The sequence below is a fragment of the Chroicocephalus ridibundus genome, chromosome 2 (assembly GCF_963924245.1).
Source record: "Chroicocephalus ridibundus chromosome 2, bChrRid1.1, whole genome shotgun sequence".
Classification (NCBI taxonomy): Eukaryota; Metazoa; Chordata; class Aves; order Charadriiformes; family Laridae; genus Chroicocephalus; species Chroicocephalus ridibundus.
The window spans coordinates 44867814-44885117 of NC_086285.1; the positions used below are offsets into that span (position 1 = coordinate 44867814).

The 17304-nt window shown below is 38.7% G+C and overlaps 1 protein-coding gene across 4 annotated transcripts in view; it reads left to right on the top strand.

Annotated features, from left to right (window-relative positions):
* The window catches only part of RBMS3 (RNA binding motif single stranded interacting protein 3), a 609999-nt gene that overhangs the window by 511198 nt on the left and 81497 nt on the right, over positions 1-17304 (top strand). For all 4 annotated transcript variants that reach the window (XM_063325233.1, XM_063325234.1, XM_063325235.1 and 1 more), the window contains one exon: positions 6649-6755. In XM_063325233.1, coding sequence (XP_063181303.1) covers positions 6649-6755 — 107 coding nt within the window. The remainder of the gene's footprint in view (positions 1-6648; positions 6756-17304) is intronic.

Genomic DNA, 17304 nt, shown 5'->3' on the forward strand with positions numbered 1-17304 from the left:
CTGTTTTGATTGATTTTATTTAAGTTTCAATACCATACTGAAGCATCTGTTTCTATATATTATCTCCATAAAATAATGTATTGCGTTCTAACAGTTTCTCCTTATCAGCAACATTGGAATGGAGCCTTTTAGTAGGCCTCAATCAGGCACTCTCAATCTGCTCTTCTATTGGAAATTTGAAAATGAAAACAGTTTTTTTAAACAAAAAAACCCAGTAAAATGAATGTTGTAGTTTCTCATAGGTAGGACGCTCTAGCTTCTGATCTGCTCTAACAAATCTTTATAGGGGCTTCTGCCACAATATGATTAAGTATAACTTTTTAGTGTAGTAGCTGGAGTGTTTGCATCGATTGGAACAAGATCTGGACCGCGCTTCACAGTTGGCATGCTGTTTCTCCAACCTATAACCTGACTGCTTATACATAGCTGTTCTACCTGCTCTAAGTAATTCCCGTTTCACAGAGTAGAAACATTAACTTTATGCTTGACGCACTGTTTCTCCTCTGGGATTTATTTTCCTTTTCTAATAAATTCTTGCTCTTTAGAAATAATTATTATACAAAAAGATGAAAGGATTGCTTCCCATTTGTTAAGACAAAGAGGTGAACTAGAGGTAATTACTTAAGCTACAATGCAGTTTATCAAAAGTAAATCACTTTTTTTTTTCTTGCTGGCCAAACAGGTGTTTGCTTTTTAATTGTTGCTTTGGGGTACTTTTCTATTATGTAAAGCTTTTCCCCCAATTTCTATAACTATATTGTGAAAGTGGTATGTTGTAGAAACTAAAATGCAGTGTTAACTCGTTGTATTGCTTTCATAATCAGCTGTACAAGGCCAGTGAATATCACATAGTTAAATTTAACTGTAAACCTACTGGACAAATATGCTGTATATTGCTTGACTTGTGTAAAAGCACTGGCTCTTGCAAAAACACTGAGCAGCAAGGAATCACTTGAACATGTAATAGTGTGCTTTCATTATATTTCTATGTATCTGTGTTAGGGCTAGTCTGTGACGTCACATCCAGTGCTGTGGACTTCTGTGACAAAATCTATTACTCCACAAAATTACCAACTCTGTCCTTCGATGAGTCAAGCACTCGATGTGGGATAGGATGGTGTGTTTATTTGCTTCATTACTCGCAGTTTCCTTACTCAGCTAACACTTTGTCCTTTTATGTCCTTTTGTCCTTTCATGTCACGTACCATCTTTTGTAATTCTTCATCTTCATTTTCCAAGAGCAGAATAGCTATGGTTGTTTTCTAATCTTCTTTAAAGTTCAAGTTTTGTTTATTTATGACTTTGGAATGAGTAAGTACTGCATGACAGAACTTTCCTAGAAGCCAGTGGACTCAGTAGAGCAGAGAGTCGCTCTATTGATGGGGTCCTGAGACTTTTACAATTTTAAAGCTTACAGCAGCACAATTCATGTTGTAAAGAAACTCTGCGGGTTCTGTAGTCTCTACGGTTCTGACTGTAGTCCTGCTGGGTACATCTGTCTGAGCCCAGGTATAGAATCAGAACTTTAACTTGCTCTGTCCTGCCTTGCTTCTAGATCATTTGTGTGTCTCTCATGTCTCCCTCTGAAATACTGTATGAGTACACAGGTCTGCTTACAAAGTGGCTTTGATGTTACTGTAGGATGAAGTTATTCTTAAAGACTAAAAATGATTGATCTCTGGCAGACAAAGAGTTTCGTTCTTGCATGGATGTTTCAATCAGATATTCATACATCAAAATACTTAAAATTTGGATGGGAGTTAAGAAGAAAAAGAGTTATCAAAGCTTGATCAAAGTTTGGATGTTTGGTGTAATTGTGAACTCAAATTATTGCTCTGCTCCGGTTTTTATGGCAGAGGAGGATTTGTCAAGGCTGAAAAATAAATTAATTCAACTTTCTCATAAAAACATACTTTGAAAAAGATCATTGACTGTGCACTGACCATTCGTTGATATACGAATGACTTTCTCATAATTTTTCTTCACATTAACAAAATGAAGGTGTTTAAAGACCCACGTGAATGTTCACAGTGCACTTGTTGCTAGGCTGTCTACTGGAAATGTTACTGTCGTTTTTGCACAAGATGAGAAGAGGAGATTAAACTCTTCCTAACATGCTGAAAAATATTCTGTCTTCAAAAATATTCATAGTGGAAGCCATTAAAATATATAAATATGTTCTTGTTATTACTTTTTTATATGCATAATTCTTGCTGTTGCTGGACAGATGATGCTATATGACTAGGAATCGAAAGTTGTGGAGGACAAGCTTTTCTCAGTAACTCTTAACACAGAAAAAGTTTCAGAGCACCTGAAATAATGAAAAAGATTCACTGAATGCAAATGAAAGCTTTCATCTTCCTTTATGAAGCACATGCTCATGAATATATACATTTTTGCATATGTAGAAGCTCAAGTGTATCTGCCTTCCGATGAATGAAAGAATAAGGGAATTATCTATTCAGAACTAGTTAGAAGTTTGCTTTTTTGTTGAATTCTCCAATTTAATTGAAGTTGCTTTCCTGAGATGGAACATTTCTAAGAGGCTGCCAGATTCAAGAGGGAAGCAGTGTTATCCCCATCTCCCTCCATCTAAAGGTTTTGTGCTATTTTAAATCCCAGTGTTACTTTTGGTGATATAACAGCCTTTTAGCAGTTCAGTGCTGTCTGTCTGCACAGTCTGTCCATCTAAAGTAGTGGAGCATGAGAAGCTGATCTCCTAAGGGAACTCCAACAATATCGACAGGCTTGATTGACATAAACCCAGTCTCTCTCTTTCACCTCCACTGAACTCTCAGAGTAAATTCAGGGCCTGATTGAAGAGAGATAGGGTTTAGCCATTGACTTCCATGGGAACAGAATTTGAACACTAGAAACTACTGCCCTCTCCTAAAGCAGCCCTGAATATCTTGGCAAATGCTGTTTAGAAGCACTATCAATTTGATCCCGCTTCCTTCTCAGGACTGAAAGCCAAGTTCAGGGCTATTTATGTCTTATTAACTAGAGCAGGCTTTGGATGGGAACTACAGCAAGCATTTAAATCTTCTCCTTAAAAAATGGGTTATGGCTTAATGAACCTTGTTCAGGTTAAAGCTGTTATTTATTCTTGATATTTCTATTTGTTACTGTCAAGTAGAAGTCAAAGAAAGAGCAGTGCCTTCTATCTTGAAGAGTTTATCAGGGTGGAATAGCCTGAAATTTGTCTCAAGTGAATCAATTCTCACTTTTCTGACAGGAAAATACCAACAGTAGATTTTCCAGATATGCTTCAAAATACCACACATGCTCAAAACTTTGAGGATGTCAAGAACTCTACAAAAAGATGTGCTTATCGGTTCAAAATATGAACATGTACAGATATCCAAATTACATTTTCTATTAAGTCAGCAGTACAAAAGGTGAGAGAAGAGGCAGGGACACAGGCATTTATTTTCAGTCAGCGTGTTCATACAGAGGAAAAGGAGAAAAGTAAAAATTCAGTCCATAAATTGAAGAATATCTGTCTGGAATGGAAGAGACCAAAAGCAGAAAAAGTTTAAAAGATCCCCCCTTTTCCTTCTTCCCTTTCTGAAGTATTTGGGGGTAAAATATCCCACTTCTGCTGCAATCCTTTGATATTACTTACATAATGTTGATATTGTTTGAATAGTTCCTAAATATTTTGGTTTTGAATTGATAACCATAGTACCTAATAGTGATTTTGTTTCTTGTCTGAAGTAAATTTAATGTTTTTAAAGCACTTCTGGTATTTCATGAAACCATTAAAAAATAATTCTACTTAGAAATAGTTTTGCTGATGTAGTAGAATATGATATGCTCTTTCTGGTATCTTCTGTCATTATGTATTTGATTAGTAAGAATGATGGTATTAATGTCAAATATTCATGTACATCTGATCTTGCAAAGCCTAGAGAACCTTTCTTCCAACGGATTTCAAGAGGAATGAAGTAAACCAGAGATTTGAGTTCTTCTGTTTACTTAGAGGAACATGTTTGAACTCCCAAGACTCTGTTATACTCTACCGTATGCCCCGAAAGAAGAAAGATTATTAATTTGATTTCTTTATATTTTGAGGTTGGTTACCATAGTTGTTTCCAGGTGTAAACCATTAAGACCTCACCACTTCAGAGTTAATAAGACAATTTTCTATCTTGCTGAATGTAATATGCTACATGCCTGTGGTTGGTTTCTTTTTTAAAAAAAAAAAACAACAGGCCAAAACCATCTTATCTGGACTGCGCCTTCCTGTCAGAACATTTTCTTTTGATCTTTTTCCTTATGTTAAAGTTGATCAGCACAGATCAACTTTTTCCCCAGAACTCTCCTCAGTTTGCTGTAGAGGAATATAACCCCCCCTGCAGAAACTTGCCTGTGAAGGGCATGGTACCATTTTCCTTTTCCATCTTCTTCTCTACCTCATGAAAAGTCTGTACAGTGTTTTTCACTTTTCTCTAGATGAGCGGGTAAAGTTGTTTGGCAGTCCTGTTCAATCTCACTCAACTTTAGGAAGCTCCAAGTTAACAAATAAGAAGTTGTCAGATGGTAATGCTGGATATTGGGAAGTACAGAAAAGCAACAGCTTCCTATTTGTGGTTGGCTAATATATAGAGAGGATATGTAGGAAACCATATGACTTCCTAGCTTGCTCAGCCACATCATAGTCTATGGGCTAGTACCACATGTGTACGTTAGCAGATGATCATGGCACGTGTAAATATCCAATGTGCAGGGTTTTTTTACATGCCCCTCCTAATGGTATCGCATGTTGCTTGATAGTTGTTCAGTACTTAAAAAGCTTTTGAAGCTTCAGATGTGACGTTTAATAGGTCTTCCTCTAACGCTGGCTTAGCACCTGCTCCTCCCTCACAGTCACATCAAAGTGAATTGTAAGTAACCGCTCTGAAATCACGCAGCATCGCGCTGTGGAGTAAAACTGGTGAAAGTGCAGGGCAGTCAGCCCTGTAAAATCTCTCCTTCTGCAGAAAGAATCTCCACAGCCACCTGGATGCTTTTAAACCTTCATTATTTTAAATTTAAAATGGTTGGCTGGGCATTGCTTCTACCAAAAACTGATACAATAATCGAAGTCAGAGGTGGGGAAGGACCTTTGGGGTCACACAGTCGAGCTTTCTGCCAATAATGGATTGTTCCCTGCAGTTCAGTTTCTAGTGACCTTGGAAATTACTAGCCTGGTAAAATGGTAATGAAAAAACAAAGCTGTTAAAGGTTCAGAAGTAGCCAAAGTGATGCTGTCCCAATGAGAAATTGTGTTTTTGATGTGAGATTCTCTGTGTGCATCGCTCCTTGGTTGCGGTTTTGAAGTGGTCACAGTTTAATCTGTGCTTTCTGATGCATTTTGAGCTGTCTGTAACTAAGAGGTAGGGGGAGGTGAGCTTGTTTTAATGTTATATGAATTTATCTCATCCTTTAAGCAAATTATAATGTTTATTACAAATAAATAAATCGGCAACTTGACTAACCCATTACTGCAACGTCTCCTTCACGTCCCTGCACTTTTATTGTTTCAACATTTCTAGCTTCCCAGAAACAGGAAACAAGGAGGAAGAAAAAAAAAAAAAAAAAAGGGTTTCTTGCCTTTTTCCATTAAAAACCCTGGTTAAGTAACTAGAGCCTCTACTTTTCATGCTTGGGAACCCAAAAATTCTTGAAAAAATTCAGTTGTGACACATCATTTTTAAATTTCTTTCAACCAAGCCAATATTGGTTCACTCATCTGTTGATGTAGGCAGTAAAGGACAGTCTTGACATACACCTAATGAAGTGGGTAGAATCTGGCCCTTCTTTTAAGAAGGAGGCAGCAAAGGCAAGCTCCCACCAGCACGCTAATTACAGTTTTGGCTGAAAAAATATTTTAGGAGGCTGTTAAAAGCTGGATAGCTGGGAAAAGATCCCAAGACACAAAGTTCCCTTCCTGTTGTACCCGTTTGATGTGTGGTAATTTCTTCACTAGGGGGCCCTATTGTGAGCTGCCTTTTGGGGTGTGCAGCTCTCTGAATATCCTTTCTTCCTGGGGCTCCGGCCCCCCTGACTATTGTATTCACACACACCAGATCTCAGTGGGAGAGGAAAGGGGTTTTCTCAGCTGCCAACTTGCTTAAAAGAGGAGTTAAGAGGAAAAGAAAGCTAATTGGACTGTGCTTGGCAAATGTCTCTATTTTATTCTGTTTATTCAGATTTTTAAAGGATTGGGTGCTGAGAAACACAAAAATAGTGAGAACGCTTATTCCTTAAGCAGATTCTTGCGAAGTTTTTTACAATAAAAACAGAAAGCTGCTTTAGTAAAGCAGTGTTTATCCTTGCACTAATGCTGGTCATGAATACGTGTCTAACTTAGCTGGAACTAATGCCTGACTTTACTATTCCACTACAGCAACTTAACATTCTGCGTAGGCTGATTATTTTTTCAACAATATTTGCTAAATTCTTTTAAGGGCTGCCAGTATATATTTTTGAAGCTTAGTTAGTAAGAACAGCTGCCAGTGGAGTCAAGGCTAAAAGAGGCAAAAAATATCTGCAGAAGGCAAGATTTTACTTCAAAAGATCAGTATTACAAAGCACTACTGTTGCTGGTATAATCACGTTCTTTGGGGGGGATGCTAATATAGACTGGGTTTCTTGTCTTCACAGCCCCCACTGAGCCTTTGCTGTGCAAATTTGCTGATGGAGGGCAAAAGAAGCGCCAGAATCAAAGCAAATACACACAGAATGGAAGGCCGTGGCCCAGAGAAGGAGAGGTAAGTGCCACGCGGCAATTATTTTCCTGGGGTTTGGCAGAAGTCAGCTGCAGACCTGGAGGTCTACCTTTCAGGGCTATGAAGAAATCAGATTGCACACAAAGTACAATACTTTCACACAGAAAGAGGTATATAAGCAGGGGGGAGAGGGAGGCTTATAATAATGTGCGGAGTGTAAAGTTACAGGAAAACAGAATTTCAGAGCTTGGTGTGGAACTGTGTGCAGCTTTGTCCCACCACAAGCGCTCTGTCTGCAGCCAGACCTGAGCCCAGTATTCTCTTACTGGTGTGCCATCAGGGCCCGTGGTGTACCTTTTATAAACCCCAAATCAATTTACACTCAAAAACCTTATTTCCTCCATATAGTTCCTGCTGATAAAACGTCATTGGGGAACAGGTGGGTTGTTACAAAAGGGAAAGATGCACTTGCACATCCAAATGTTCAAGTAAAAGTTTTCCAAAAGCTTATCTGAGCTGGGCTCTTCCTTCTGTCCAAGACAAAACAGTTTACAGTAGCCTCAGTTCCATCACGTGTACAAAGTTTAAAAAAAAATAAATCTAAGAGTTGCGTTCTGCTCTGCTGCAAATAGTCTGTTACTGGAGTTTCCTCTCTATGTACTTGTACGTGAAGTGACTTCAAATGTGGGTGAAGTAAGAAAGGAATTTATTTGACTCTTCAAGAGTTTGTTTACTTTTCTTGAATGTTATTATAGGATAAAGACACTTGAATAAATGAGGTAGGTCTGGTCATAGTACCTTCTTATTCGTGATTGTAACTATGAAGCCTGAAGGACTTTAGAAGTATTTCTATCCTAAACACCTGTTCTTTGTGTTTGTGATTTAGACTTCAAGGAAGAAAAAAGTATGTTGCTCAGTTGTGACCCACTAGAATACAAGCTGTTTCTTTTTTTTTATTATTATTATTGGGGGGGGGCAGGGGGGTTGGTGGGTTTTGCTATATTTACTTCAATTTTACAAAGCAAATAAACAAGAAAATTATTTGGTATTTCTAAGTTACGTGATTCTAGAGAGTTTCTGCTTTTTTGTAACTACTTGATTTTGCTACCTGATACTTTTCGGACCATTACTTTATGACATACATACTCTAGCGTGATTGGTGAGCTCCTAAAACAAACTGAAAGGGCTTTTGAAAGCATAGAAATTTCTCCCTCCAGCAAGGTGGTTTGTGTACACTGTTCCAACAGCAATGCTCCAAAGTATTTTTAGCTTTGTGGGCTGAAAGTGCCAGTGTGGCAGCCACATTTGCTACAAGAGATTGCAGAAGTCTCCAAAGGTTCATTGCAGTCTCTTATGTCGTATGTCTCACAAAATGGAGACATCTTCTTAGGAGACATTATGGTTTGGCATGTTAAGGATCTACCGAGGAACAAGTGCCCAAGAAGTACTTCAAGCAGTAGACTCAGGCCATTTTAGTGAGCTCGAAAAACAAAGGTCTATATAGGAGGCAATAATAAACCTTCAATAAGGTCAACAATCTATATTTTAAAGACCTCTAAATCCCTGTTTAAATAGTAAATGCCATCATAGCTATTAACTCCACTGTTCTATACTCCCTTCAGTTCAAATCAATAAACAAGAGAATATAAAGTTAAAGCCAACAAACCACCATTATGCCTGTGGCCTCAGGGCATCAGCTTATTATATCATAGGTAGTTCATTTGCTGCTAGTGAAGTGATATCTCTATGACCTAGAAGCAGGGTGTGTTTATACTATCAACATTTAAAAACTAGTTTTCAGTGCTGGGAGACATCGTTCCTTATTGTTCACGGTCAACTACAGAGCTGATGTCATGGTATAATCTACAAATGTGGAAAGATTGTAAAGATACAAACTCAGGAATGTTTCAGGCTAGGAATGTGCTCTGTTTTCTTCTATTTCCTTAGATTTTCTCTGTTTACTAACATCTGGCTAATACCCGGCTGCACATTGGATATTAGTCAAGAATGCATGTTCTCTTTTAGGGTCACTCATTTATTGCGTTTCTTCCCCAGCGTTGTTAATCTTTTTATTTCCAATGTCAAATCCTTCTGTGTAATTACTCTTACATTTTATATGCAATAGGGTTTTTCTAACTCTTTGTCCTTTAATGATCTTACTCTAACTACGATGTACCATTCAGTTGTTCTCTGTGTAGCAGCACTCGGGTAACCTTCCTACAATTATTCCTGTCAACTTTAATTTCTTTAAAATAGAACAGGCAGTGAGTAGTGAGAAATAATTGATATATGACAAGCGTCATAGTTCTGATTACAAATGGGATGTGGAAATATACCCTGAACCTCTGCTTTTTCTTGGTTTCTTCCCCGACGAAAAGCATTGAAATAGTGTCCAAGAGATTACTCCCTCAGTATTTCCACCCTAGCCAAATCCTGCGGTATCTAGACCAAGATGTATTTGGCTATTGTTCAGATAAGCCTTTGTATTCTTGAATACTTATGTGAAGAACATTTCTAAAACTTCTGAGGTTTAACCAGCATTAACACTGAGTGTTGCTGAGGATTATTGCTTGGGAGGAAAGACCCCAAAGAAATGGCACTAACAGTTCTGTCACTGGCCTCAAATTTGAGTATGGGGAGCAGAGACAGGCAACTGCGACCAATACTCTGCTGTATGGGGGGAAATGGCAGGAGATTTCAGGGGGAAGAGCAGGTTTTACCTCTCTGGCCATGCTGTTCTCAGAGGTTTTGCTCTCTTTTATGGTGAGCTTCTGGGGAGTTTTATAAGTGAGGATTAGTTTGGGTTTTTTGATAAAGTTTTTTGGGCCATACTGCAGAATGTAATAGAAAATCTTATTCCTGTGATACATTTTTGTAGATTGCTTCGTAACCATATAGAAATATTTTAGTTGGCTGTTAAACTGGCTTACCTTATAAAGTCAAGTCTTAGGGAATACACTGAATTTCTCTAGGGCTTTTCAGTGTTTTTTTTTTTTGTTCTTTGGTTACTTGGCCAGTTGTAACCAGGGAAGAATGCCTGACCTTGAATAGCACTTTCTAGTCCTTACCCTTCCACTCTTGTTTGAAGCCTCAGGAAATACTCAGCAGATTTACTGAGGCATTTGACTAAGGATTTGTGATGGCTGACCAGTTCTCGACTAAGGACCTGAGAGCTTAGATTACTGATGGCTTTGTAAAAGGCTGTCAAATTAGGCACCTAACATACAAGTGCAATAAATGTATAGTGAAACCTGCAAATGTTGGAAATATTTGCAGTGAAACCCTGGCCTAATAACTGACACAATTTCTGCACAAAGTTCAATTATTTTTTTTTCGGGCTAGTTTTTCCTGAGTCGCACTGGTTTAATTCGGCAGTCTGTTTTGAAACTTCCCCTGACAAGATCACGTTGATATGGTGATAGAGAGTAATCATATTCAAATTCTGTCTGTAAAATATTTGATTTAATTTACCTCTAAATTGCAATTGACAAGTCTAGATGTGGGTGACGTATCTCCAAAAAATGTTCATTAGCTGAAAACGCATCTGGGGAATCAAGAGCAGTTACAAATTGAGATCAGATTGGATTAAAAATTGCAACTTAAATTTTACAACGTAATTTTTTATTGCAGATTTACTGAAACTTTCTTTTGGTTATTCAGAAATAAAATCTTTTGATATGTGTATTTAAGAGGGAGTTTATTTGAAAATTATCTGGTAGAAAGGGAGAAATCTCACATAAACTGAAAACAAATTAAATGCTTTACATCAGCCCGAAGTTTATTATTGTTTACATTCTTCTACAAAGAACAGTTCTAGAAATGGTAGCCTTTCCGTATCTTGTCAGCCCAAAGTGATTAAGGTTTTTTTTTACAGTCACAATATTTTGAAACCTCTGATACTTCATTTGCAAGATTCTGTAAACTTTAGACCATTTAAATATTTGCGTTGTCTTTCTTGCAAGAGAATATCATTGTTAGAGTATTGGTGCATATATCATAACAGTGACATGCACCATTGTCACTGAATTTGGTCTGGTGTCTATAACGATATTTAATAATTGCCACTAATAATTCTTCTATTGATTGCTTTCTTGCTTCTGTAATCTGGGTTATATTTTTGTTTCTAAATAGCCAAGAGGTTAACCTCCATTTTCTCCCCTTCCCTCTCTTCCTCCATTCCCCCTTTCTCCTTTGTTTTCTTTCAAGATCAGTTGGAGAAATGTCTAAAGAATTAAACATGTTTTTGATTCTTTCTTTAAAAAAAAATAAGATGACCTAGTAACTTGGGAATGTTTCTTTCGTTAACAGCTTCTCTTTTTATCTGCTACTCATTACACATTTATCTAATGCAAACAGTAATTTAAAGAGAAAAATATACAACAGGTAATTTGAGAGACTTCCTGATTTTTTTGTAAAGTCAGTGCCAGTGGAGTGCTGAAGCAGTTGATCTTGGTGCCAGTCATCCCTTCTGTATCAGCAGCAGGCATTTAGAAATGATTAGTAAATCTGTGCCAGGCCCATTTATAAGTCGGGCATAGATTTCTTTTTATACTTCCAAGGAGATAGGTACTACTTAGTTGTGTTCCATAATTCTCAGTGTCTAGGGCTGATGTATTATTTTATACCTAGACAAATAATGCTTTCTTTTCTGTGGGAGACAATTCCCAGGCCGGTCCAGACATGCAGTTGTACCCTCATACGCAAACCACGCACAGACATTAACTGTATATTTAGCGTCCATGTCAGTTAGACATTGGTCGGTATTTTGCATGTTTATTTTCACCAAAAGTTTAGTTTAGCAAATTGACCCTGAAAAGAGAAAGTAGAAAGGGGAAAGGTAACTGGCAAATAAGTGAAAAGATACAGAGCAATGACTTAAAAATTCTTTGTGACACAAGACGCTGTCATTGCGGGCAACATTTTGAAAAGGTGCCTAAGTGACACAAATACCAAAGACCAGCTTAAAATGATGACCCACTATCCCTGAAATCAGGATTTTAAAAGGGACCATTCTTACTCATAATAAGGGCCATATAGAATCAGGACTGTACCAGTTCTCTGAGGTTAGTTTTCTTAGTTTTCACTTTGGCTTTGGATTTCCTTCTGCGGTGAAAAATGCCATGCCATTTGCCTCAGAGATTTTCTGGCAGATGGGTTTTCCTCCAAATTCAGCTAGTACAACAGTGTTTTCTTATGCAGAATAAACGGATGTTAGAGACAGGGGAAAAGGTCCTATCTTTTTCTGCACTCTGCTGTATCCCTGACAGATATCTGGTGGGCTGTCATTTTCGGTAGTGCTGTAAGCCATCCCTGGAAATCTTCCCAACCCACTGTAACACACACATCGAGTGTGCAGATGTGACTGTAATCCACAGCTGATTTAACACTGGATCAGAGTGGTAGCAAAACGGGTGTGCAGATCCCCAAAAGCAGACGGTTAGTAGACCTGAAGATGGCAAGGTTAAATACATGAGTTAGCTGTGGAAACAGAGTATATTGTATTATATATGTCTCTGTGAGGAGGAGATTATCTTCTTTTCTTTTTTTTCTTCTTTTAAACTTTCTTAAACTTCAGCACTTATCTTTTAACTCATCAGATAAATTGAAGTGGGAACAAAGTGACCCAACCCCAGGAACAGAAGCTGTGTAGATCAGACTTCCAGTCCAGTTCTGTAGGACAAAAAGGGTTTCTTGTCATTCATTTGGGTATCTGAACTTGTCATTGTGTTTATCAGCTCAGCCTCTGACCTTCTGAGGTTCCTGAATCACTTCCCAAGTTTGACCTCAATATTGTATATTTTTCTCTCCACAACCGCTTTTTTCTCAGAACTTGCAGCTGCTTAAGGAGCACATATCACTGGGAAATGCTACATTTCTTTCATATGCATCTATATATTTAATAGGTGTCACATTTACATTCTAGATTTCTCATCTACAAGGGAAAGGTGGTTTTTATTCTGAATTAAGTTCAGAAATATTTCTAATAATATGGAATATTTCTGACAGAACTGTTTAAATAATCAAAGCAAGGAACTCTGCCAAGTTAACTTTACTGCTGACTGAGCTTATTTTATTAAATCAGTATTTTAAACGAACGTCATTTGTGTTGTTGTTTCCTTCCCCCTCCTCTCTCTTCCTTGTTCAAAGTGTATCAGTCAGAGTATCCGCTATCAGGGCACAAGAGATCCTTGTGCTGTGATGTCTGGCAGATATTAGTGGTTGTAACAAAACAAGTACAGGAATTCCAGTGTTGAAATTTCAATTGATTCCACTGTAGTAGCCAAAATCACACCCGTTCCACTGGGACGTCAGTCCTCCAGTGTGAAAGGATGAGGGGATGAGTCAGAGGAGGTGGGGAAAAGAGACTTACCTTCTGGTCTGACTCCCACATCGGTTCACCACAGAAATCCCTTGAGTCTTAGGGTACAACCTGATTTTTCCAAATCTCACCTTAAGGAGGAGAAACCCAGGGAGCTTCCTGCTTGGAAACCCCACCACATCAGTGGATTTCACCCCTTTTGAATTCGTAGGCCTCTCCAATATTTTTTCCAATGGGACTTGGCCTCCCACAAAATTAGAAATCCTGCAGTGAGAGCATCCTTGCTTTGTGCAGGTGCTCCAGCGCAGGCTGGCCAGAGAAGACGCAAGGAGGTATGTGGAAGATTCACCTCTGAGGAAGAGGCATGGGACATCTCATCTCTGTAGTACGTTGATATTATGGTGAATTTTTGCACGCAGTGAAGGAAAGATGTAGGTAATGTTATGCTGGTGAAGCTGTTTGTGAAGCTACTTCCCAGCAGCAAAGAAGATAGTGTACAACCTAAAATGTGGTTGCTTATAGATGCTTCTGTTTGCTGGAAGACAGATACTGGGCTGATAAAGGTTGTTCTTGTGAGAGTTCAGAGAGATTTGAAAGAGAAATTATAAACCCACTTTATTTCACATGATACTGAAGATGTGATCATTTTTTTAATAATCACTCCACAACTTAATCATTTCTTTGAGAGATTTACAAATCTAATTTACATACGCAATGCAAATGTGATGGTCTAAAAGTCTTTTTAATGAGGCAAATGTGCTCATTTATGTTCAAATCATAACAAAGAGAGGGAAAAAAACAGAAACAGAACACCTTGTCTTTGCCTATGGAAAATTCTTCACAGTAAAGTGTTGAACAAAGGCCTTCAGACTTCCTGGGGGAACCCTTGCCTTCCAGAGCCTTTCTGATATTTCCTGCACTTTATTGAAGGAAAGAGCTTAAATTTAAAGGTGTAGACTGGTCTCTTGTTATTAGAGTCTCTTTGTTCACCGATGTCAATAATCAGAAAACTGCAGCAACAAAAGAGCAAAAATCTTCATTCCTTTGTCTTAAGTTCAGACACTTTGGTAAAAATAAGCAGGAAGTAAACACAGACAGTTTAAATGGTCTTTTTAAAAAAACAGCGTTTTAAACGAGCTGGTTATATTTCTGTGTCACTTGTGACATTATGAACACACCAGTCAAGTAATCATTGAAAATGATCTTTATTTATTATTATGTGTGGGGCTGATAGCAGATATCCTTTTTCTTTTTTTTTTTGATTGCTTTAAAGAGTTGCATGTTGAATTGTTGACGTGCAGGATTTTCATTCGGTAGCTGAGTATGTGTCCACTGTCTGGCTGAGCAGCATAAGAATTCTGTGGTTCAGTTGTTCCTTCATAGAAGATTTATCTGACAAGTATTTTCCTAAAGCAGCATTCCATCAGCAGTGCCACTCTCTCAGGTGGCATTTCATCAGCACTATCAGCAGAAGGACTAAGACCCTGTCCTTCCACTGAAACATGAGCAAAACAGTGGATGAAAAGACCTAGAAGAAAACACTCTCCAGCACAAGAGGACTGCTATAGAGGCATCAGCCAATGCCTCAGTATAGTTAATACCATATTAAGCACAGTGACAACTATATTCAGTACTGTTTTTGACAGAATAAGCTGGACTTCTATCACATGGAAGTCTGGGGCCAACCCTAATATTCTGTATTTGGTATTTTTGGAATTCCTGTTTGTGTGCTACGGAGGAAAGTGCAGAAAATCTTCCAGTAAGTTATTATTGCTCATCAGTTTTTATTCCTGATGAATGAGGATGCTTCAGACCATAAATCTTTCACTGGTCCAGGGTAACTGTTGCCTCTCCTGGGCTTCCAGCCAGCATAATTTTGCAGGGAGGAATTACACAACTTGATGAGAAAGAAGTAAATAGTCCTCTGTTAGCAGCTATTTGAAATAGCAGCTGTTTAACGCTATTCAGCAATGGGGGATATTAGCAATATTACTGGGCAAACTGTAGGTGGTGTACCATATGCATGTATTGCCACACGCTGTGTCGTATTTGTCTAATGTGAAACTTTCATTTTCTGGCAAATGTGATAGTGATATTTATAGTGGTCACTGCTGAAGTACTTGAAGAGATTCTGGTAATCTGTCACCGTGCAGTATGGATATGGAGCGTGGATAAGGAGACCAGCATCTAGACTTTCATATTTGATACTCACTAGGCCCAAAATGGTGTCTTTTATTCCTAGTACCAATAATATATAATGGACGTGACGCTACTATATAGAGAACAGACTATGTGCAGTTTGTCTGCGTGCAGCCACACGCAGATCTGGGACGTGATGGGGTTGGAGGGCAAGCTGAGGGTCTAATATCAACCGAAAGCGGCATAAACGTGTGTTTGCAGGTCTTGTCTGGACACTGAGCAGTGTTAGGACTCCAGTGAAAGAGTTGCTGCAATTTATCCTTTCTGCACCCTCATACTTGTTTATGTCAGAGAAAATGAAATAAGAGCCCTCCCTCCCTTGTTGCCACTTTGTCCCCAGGTCACACTAGTGCAAGCTGTGGTATATAGTGGGCTCTGATCCAGGCAACTCTAAGGACTGTTAGATCTAGAAACTCCCTTATTTAGAAAGCCTGATTCTCTCTTTTCCCAAGGGATTATAAGGGCTTTTTTTCTTAGTCTTGAGTAGATGTGTGATGAGATGTTAAAATGTCAACACCTTGATTTATAGAGAATATCTTAAGTTTTTTTAAAGTTTTTTTTAAAAATTGTTAGAACTAATTTTTCTGTTCCTCTAGGGCTTTTACGTATTATTTAAGTTGTCTTTACCAGTGAAGGCATATAAAAAGAGAGCAATAACAAATTTTGCAAGTGTTGAAAAGAGAAAGGAATATAAGAGAGGATTTTTTCTCTAAATGTATTGCAGGCAAAAAAATGTGTATGATATTGAAATTTTATTGGCTCTCTTTTGGGATTAACTGTATACATTTCCATTAGTAATTAATGCAACCTTACCAAACAATATAATATGCTGAGAATGTATAAAACATAAGAATATAAAAACAAGTTAAGTAGATCATCCCTTGTGATTTTTTTTCTGTATCAAGCTAATTTATTTTCGATATCAAAATTAGCAGTGGTTGGGGTCGTCCTAAATTTGATTCTTTGACATGTTAAACTTGCAGAAATAGCCATTTTTATTTTTCTTTGTATGAAACGAATGCATTTTTAAAAAATACCCATGCATTCTTGGCCTTAGTCTCCTGAATTATCCTTTGCTTGGGAGATAGTACGTATTTTTTAAAAACAACAGCATTTTCAATAAACAAAGCATTTGCCCTAGCATCTGCTTAAAAGAATAATGAGAAAAGTATACAGATTTAATAACGACATGGACGGGTTTTTTGGCTACGTAAGGTAGCGTGAAGCCTACCCTTTCAGATCAGGAATTATTTTTGGCCTCTGGAAAATTGGACCGTCTCCTCTCAGACCAGTGTGCAGCTGCTGGGCTAACCTGGCTCTTCCAGGAGTGCTGCCCGCTCTCTGCCTGCTCATCACTGGAGCATCTACCCTGGCTGCTCACCTGCCTGCATGGGAGCCAGCCAAGACCGAACGCTTTCCTGACCTGTCTGAGCAGCCATCTGGAAGGGGGCAGATGCCATTATTCAAAAGCACTTTGGTAGATGGGTCCGGGGCCGCTAAAAGCTCCCACCAGCAACGCAGACCCTGCCGCATGGTTGGTAAAGCACCTGTCCTTGAAGCAAATGCTGCTGTCTCCTTTCTCAGGCAGCGAGCATAGGGTCTGTATGACAGGCGGAGAGAAATACAGTGCCTTGGGGTGGGATGGTGCCGTGGCCGTTTTTCAGACGCTCCCAAAGGGTGAGCAGCACCTTGAGTAATGGGGTTCCTCTCTCTGCTTCTAGCCCTGCACGAAGGGAGATGTCTTCCCATCTCCTGGTAGTGTCTTACGCTGGCAAGCATTTCACAAAGGGAGGGGGGGAAATATAAATTTATAAGGAAGACAAAAAGTCAAAGCAAATGCAGTATTTGGGAGGAGAGACTGTCAGTCCCACGTGTTAAAGTAAATACCAGGGAAAAAGCTGGTCCTTCCTGCACGGCCCCAGCTACCATCTTGGAGCATAAGGTGGAGCGGGAAATTCATTCTCCAGCCCTGCTCGCTCCCTGCCTTTCCTGCGGTACCTGTGGATATGTCTGCTAATGGTGGCAGTGGTGACGGTCATTAACTGGACACTGTTTGGACACTGCCAAATCCTT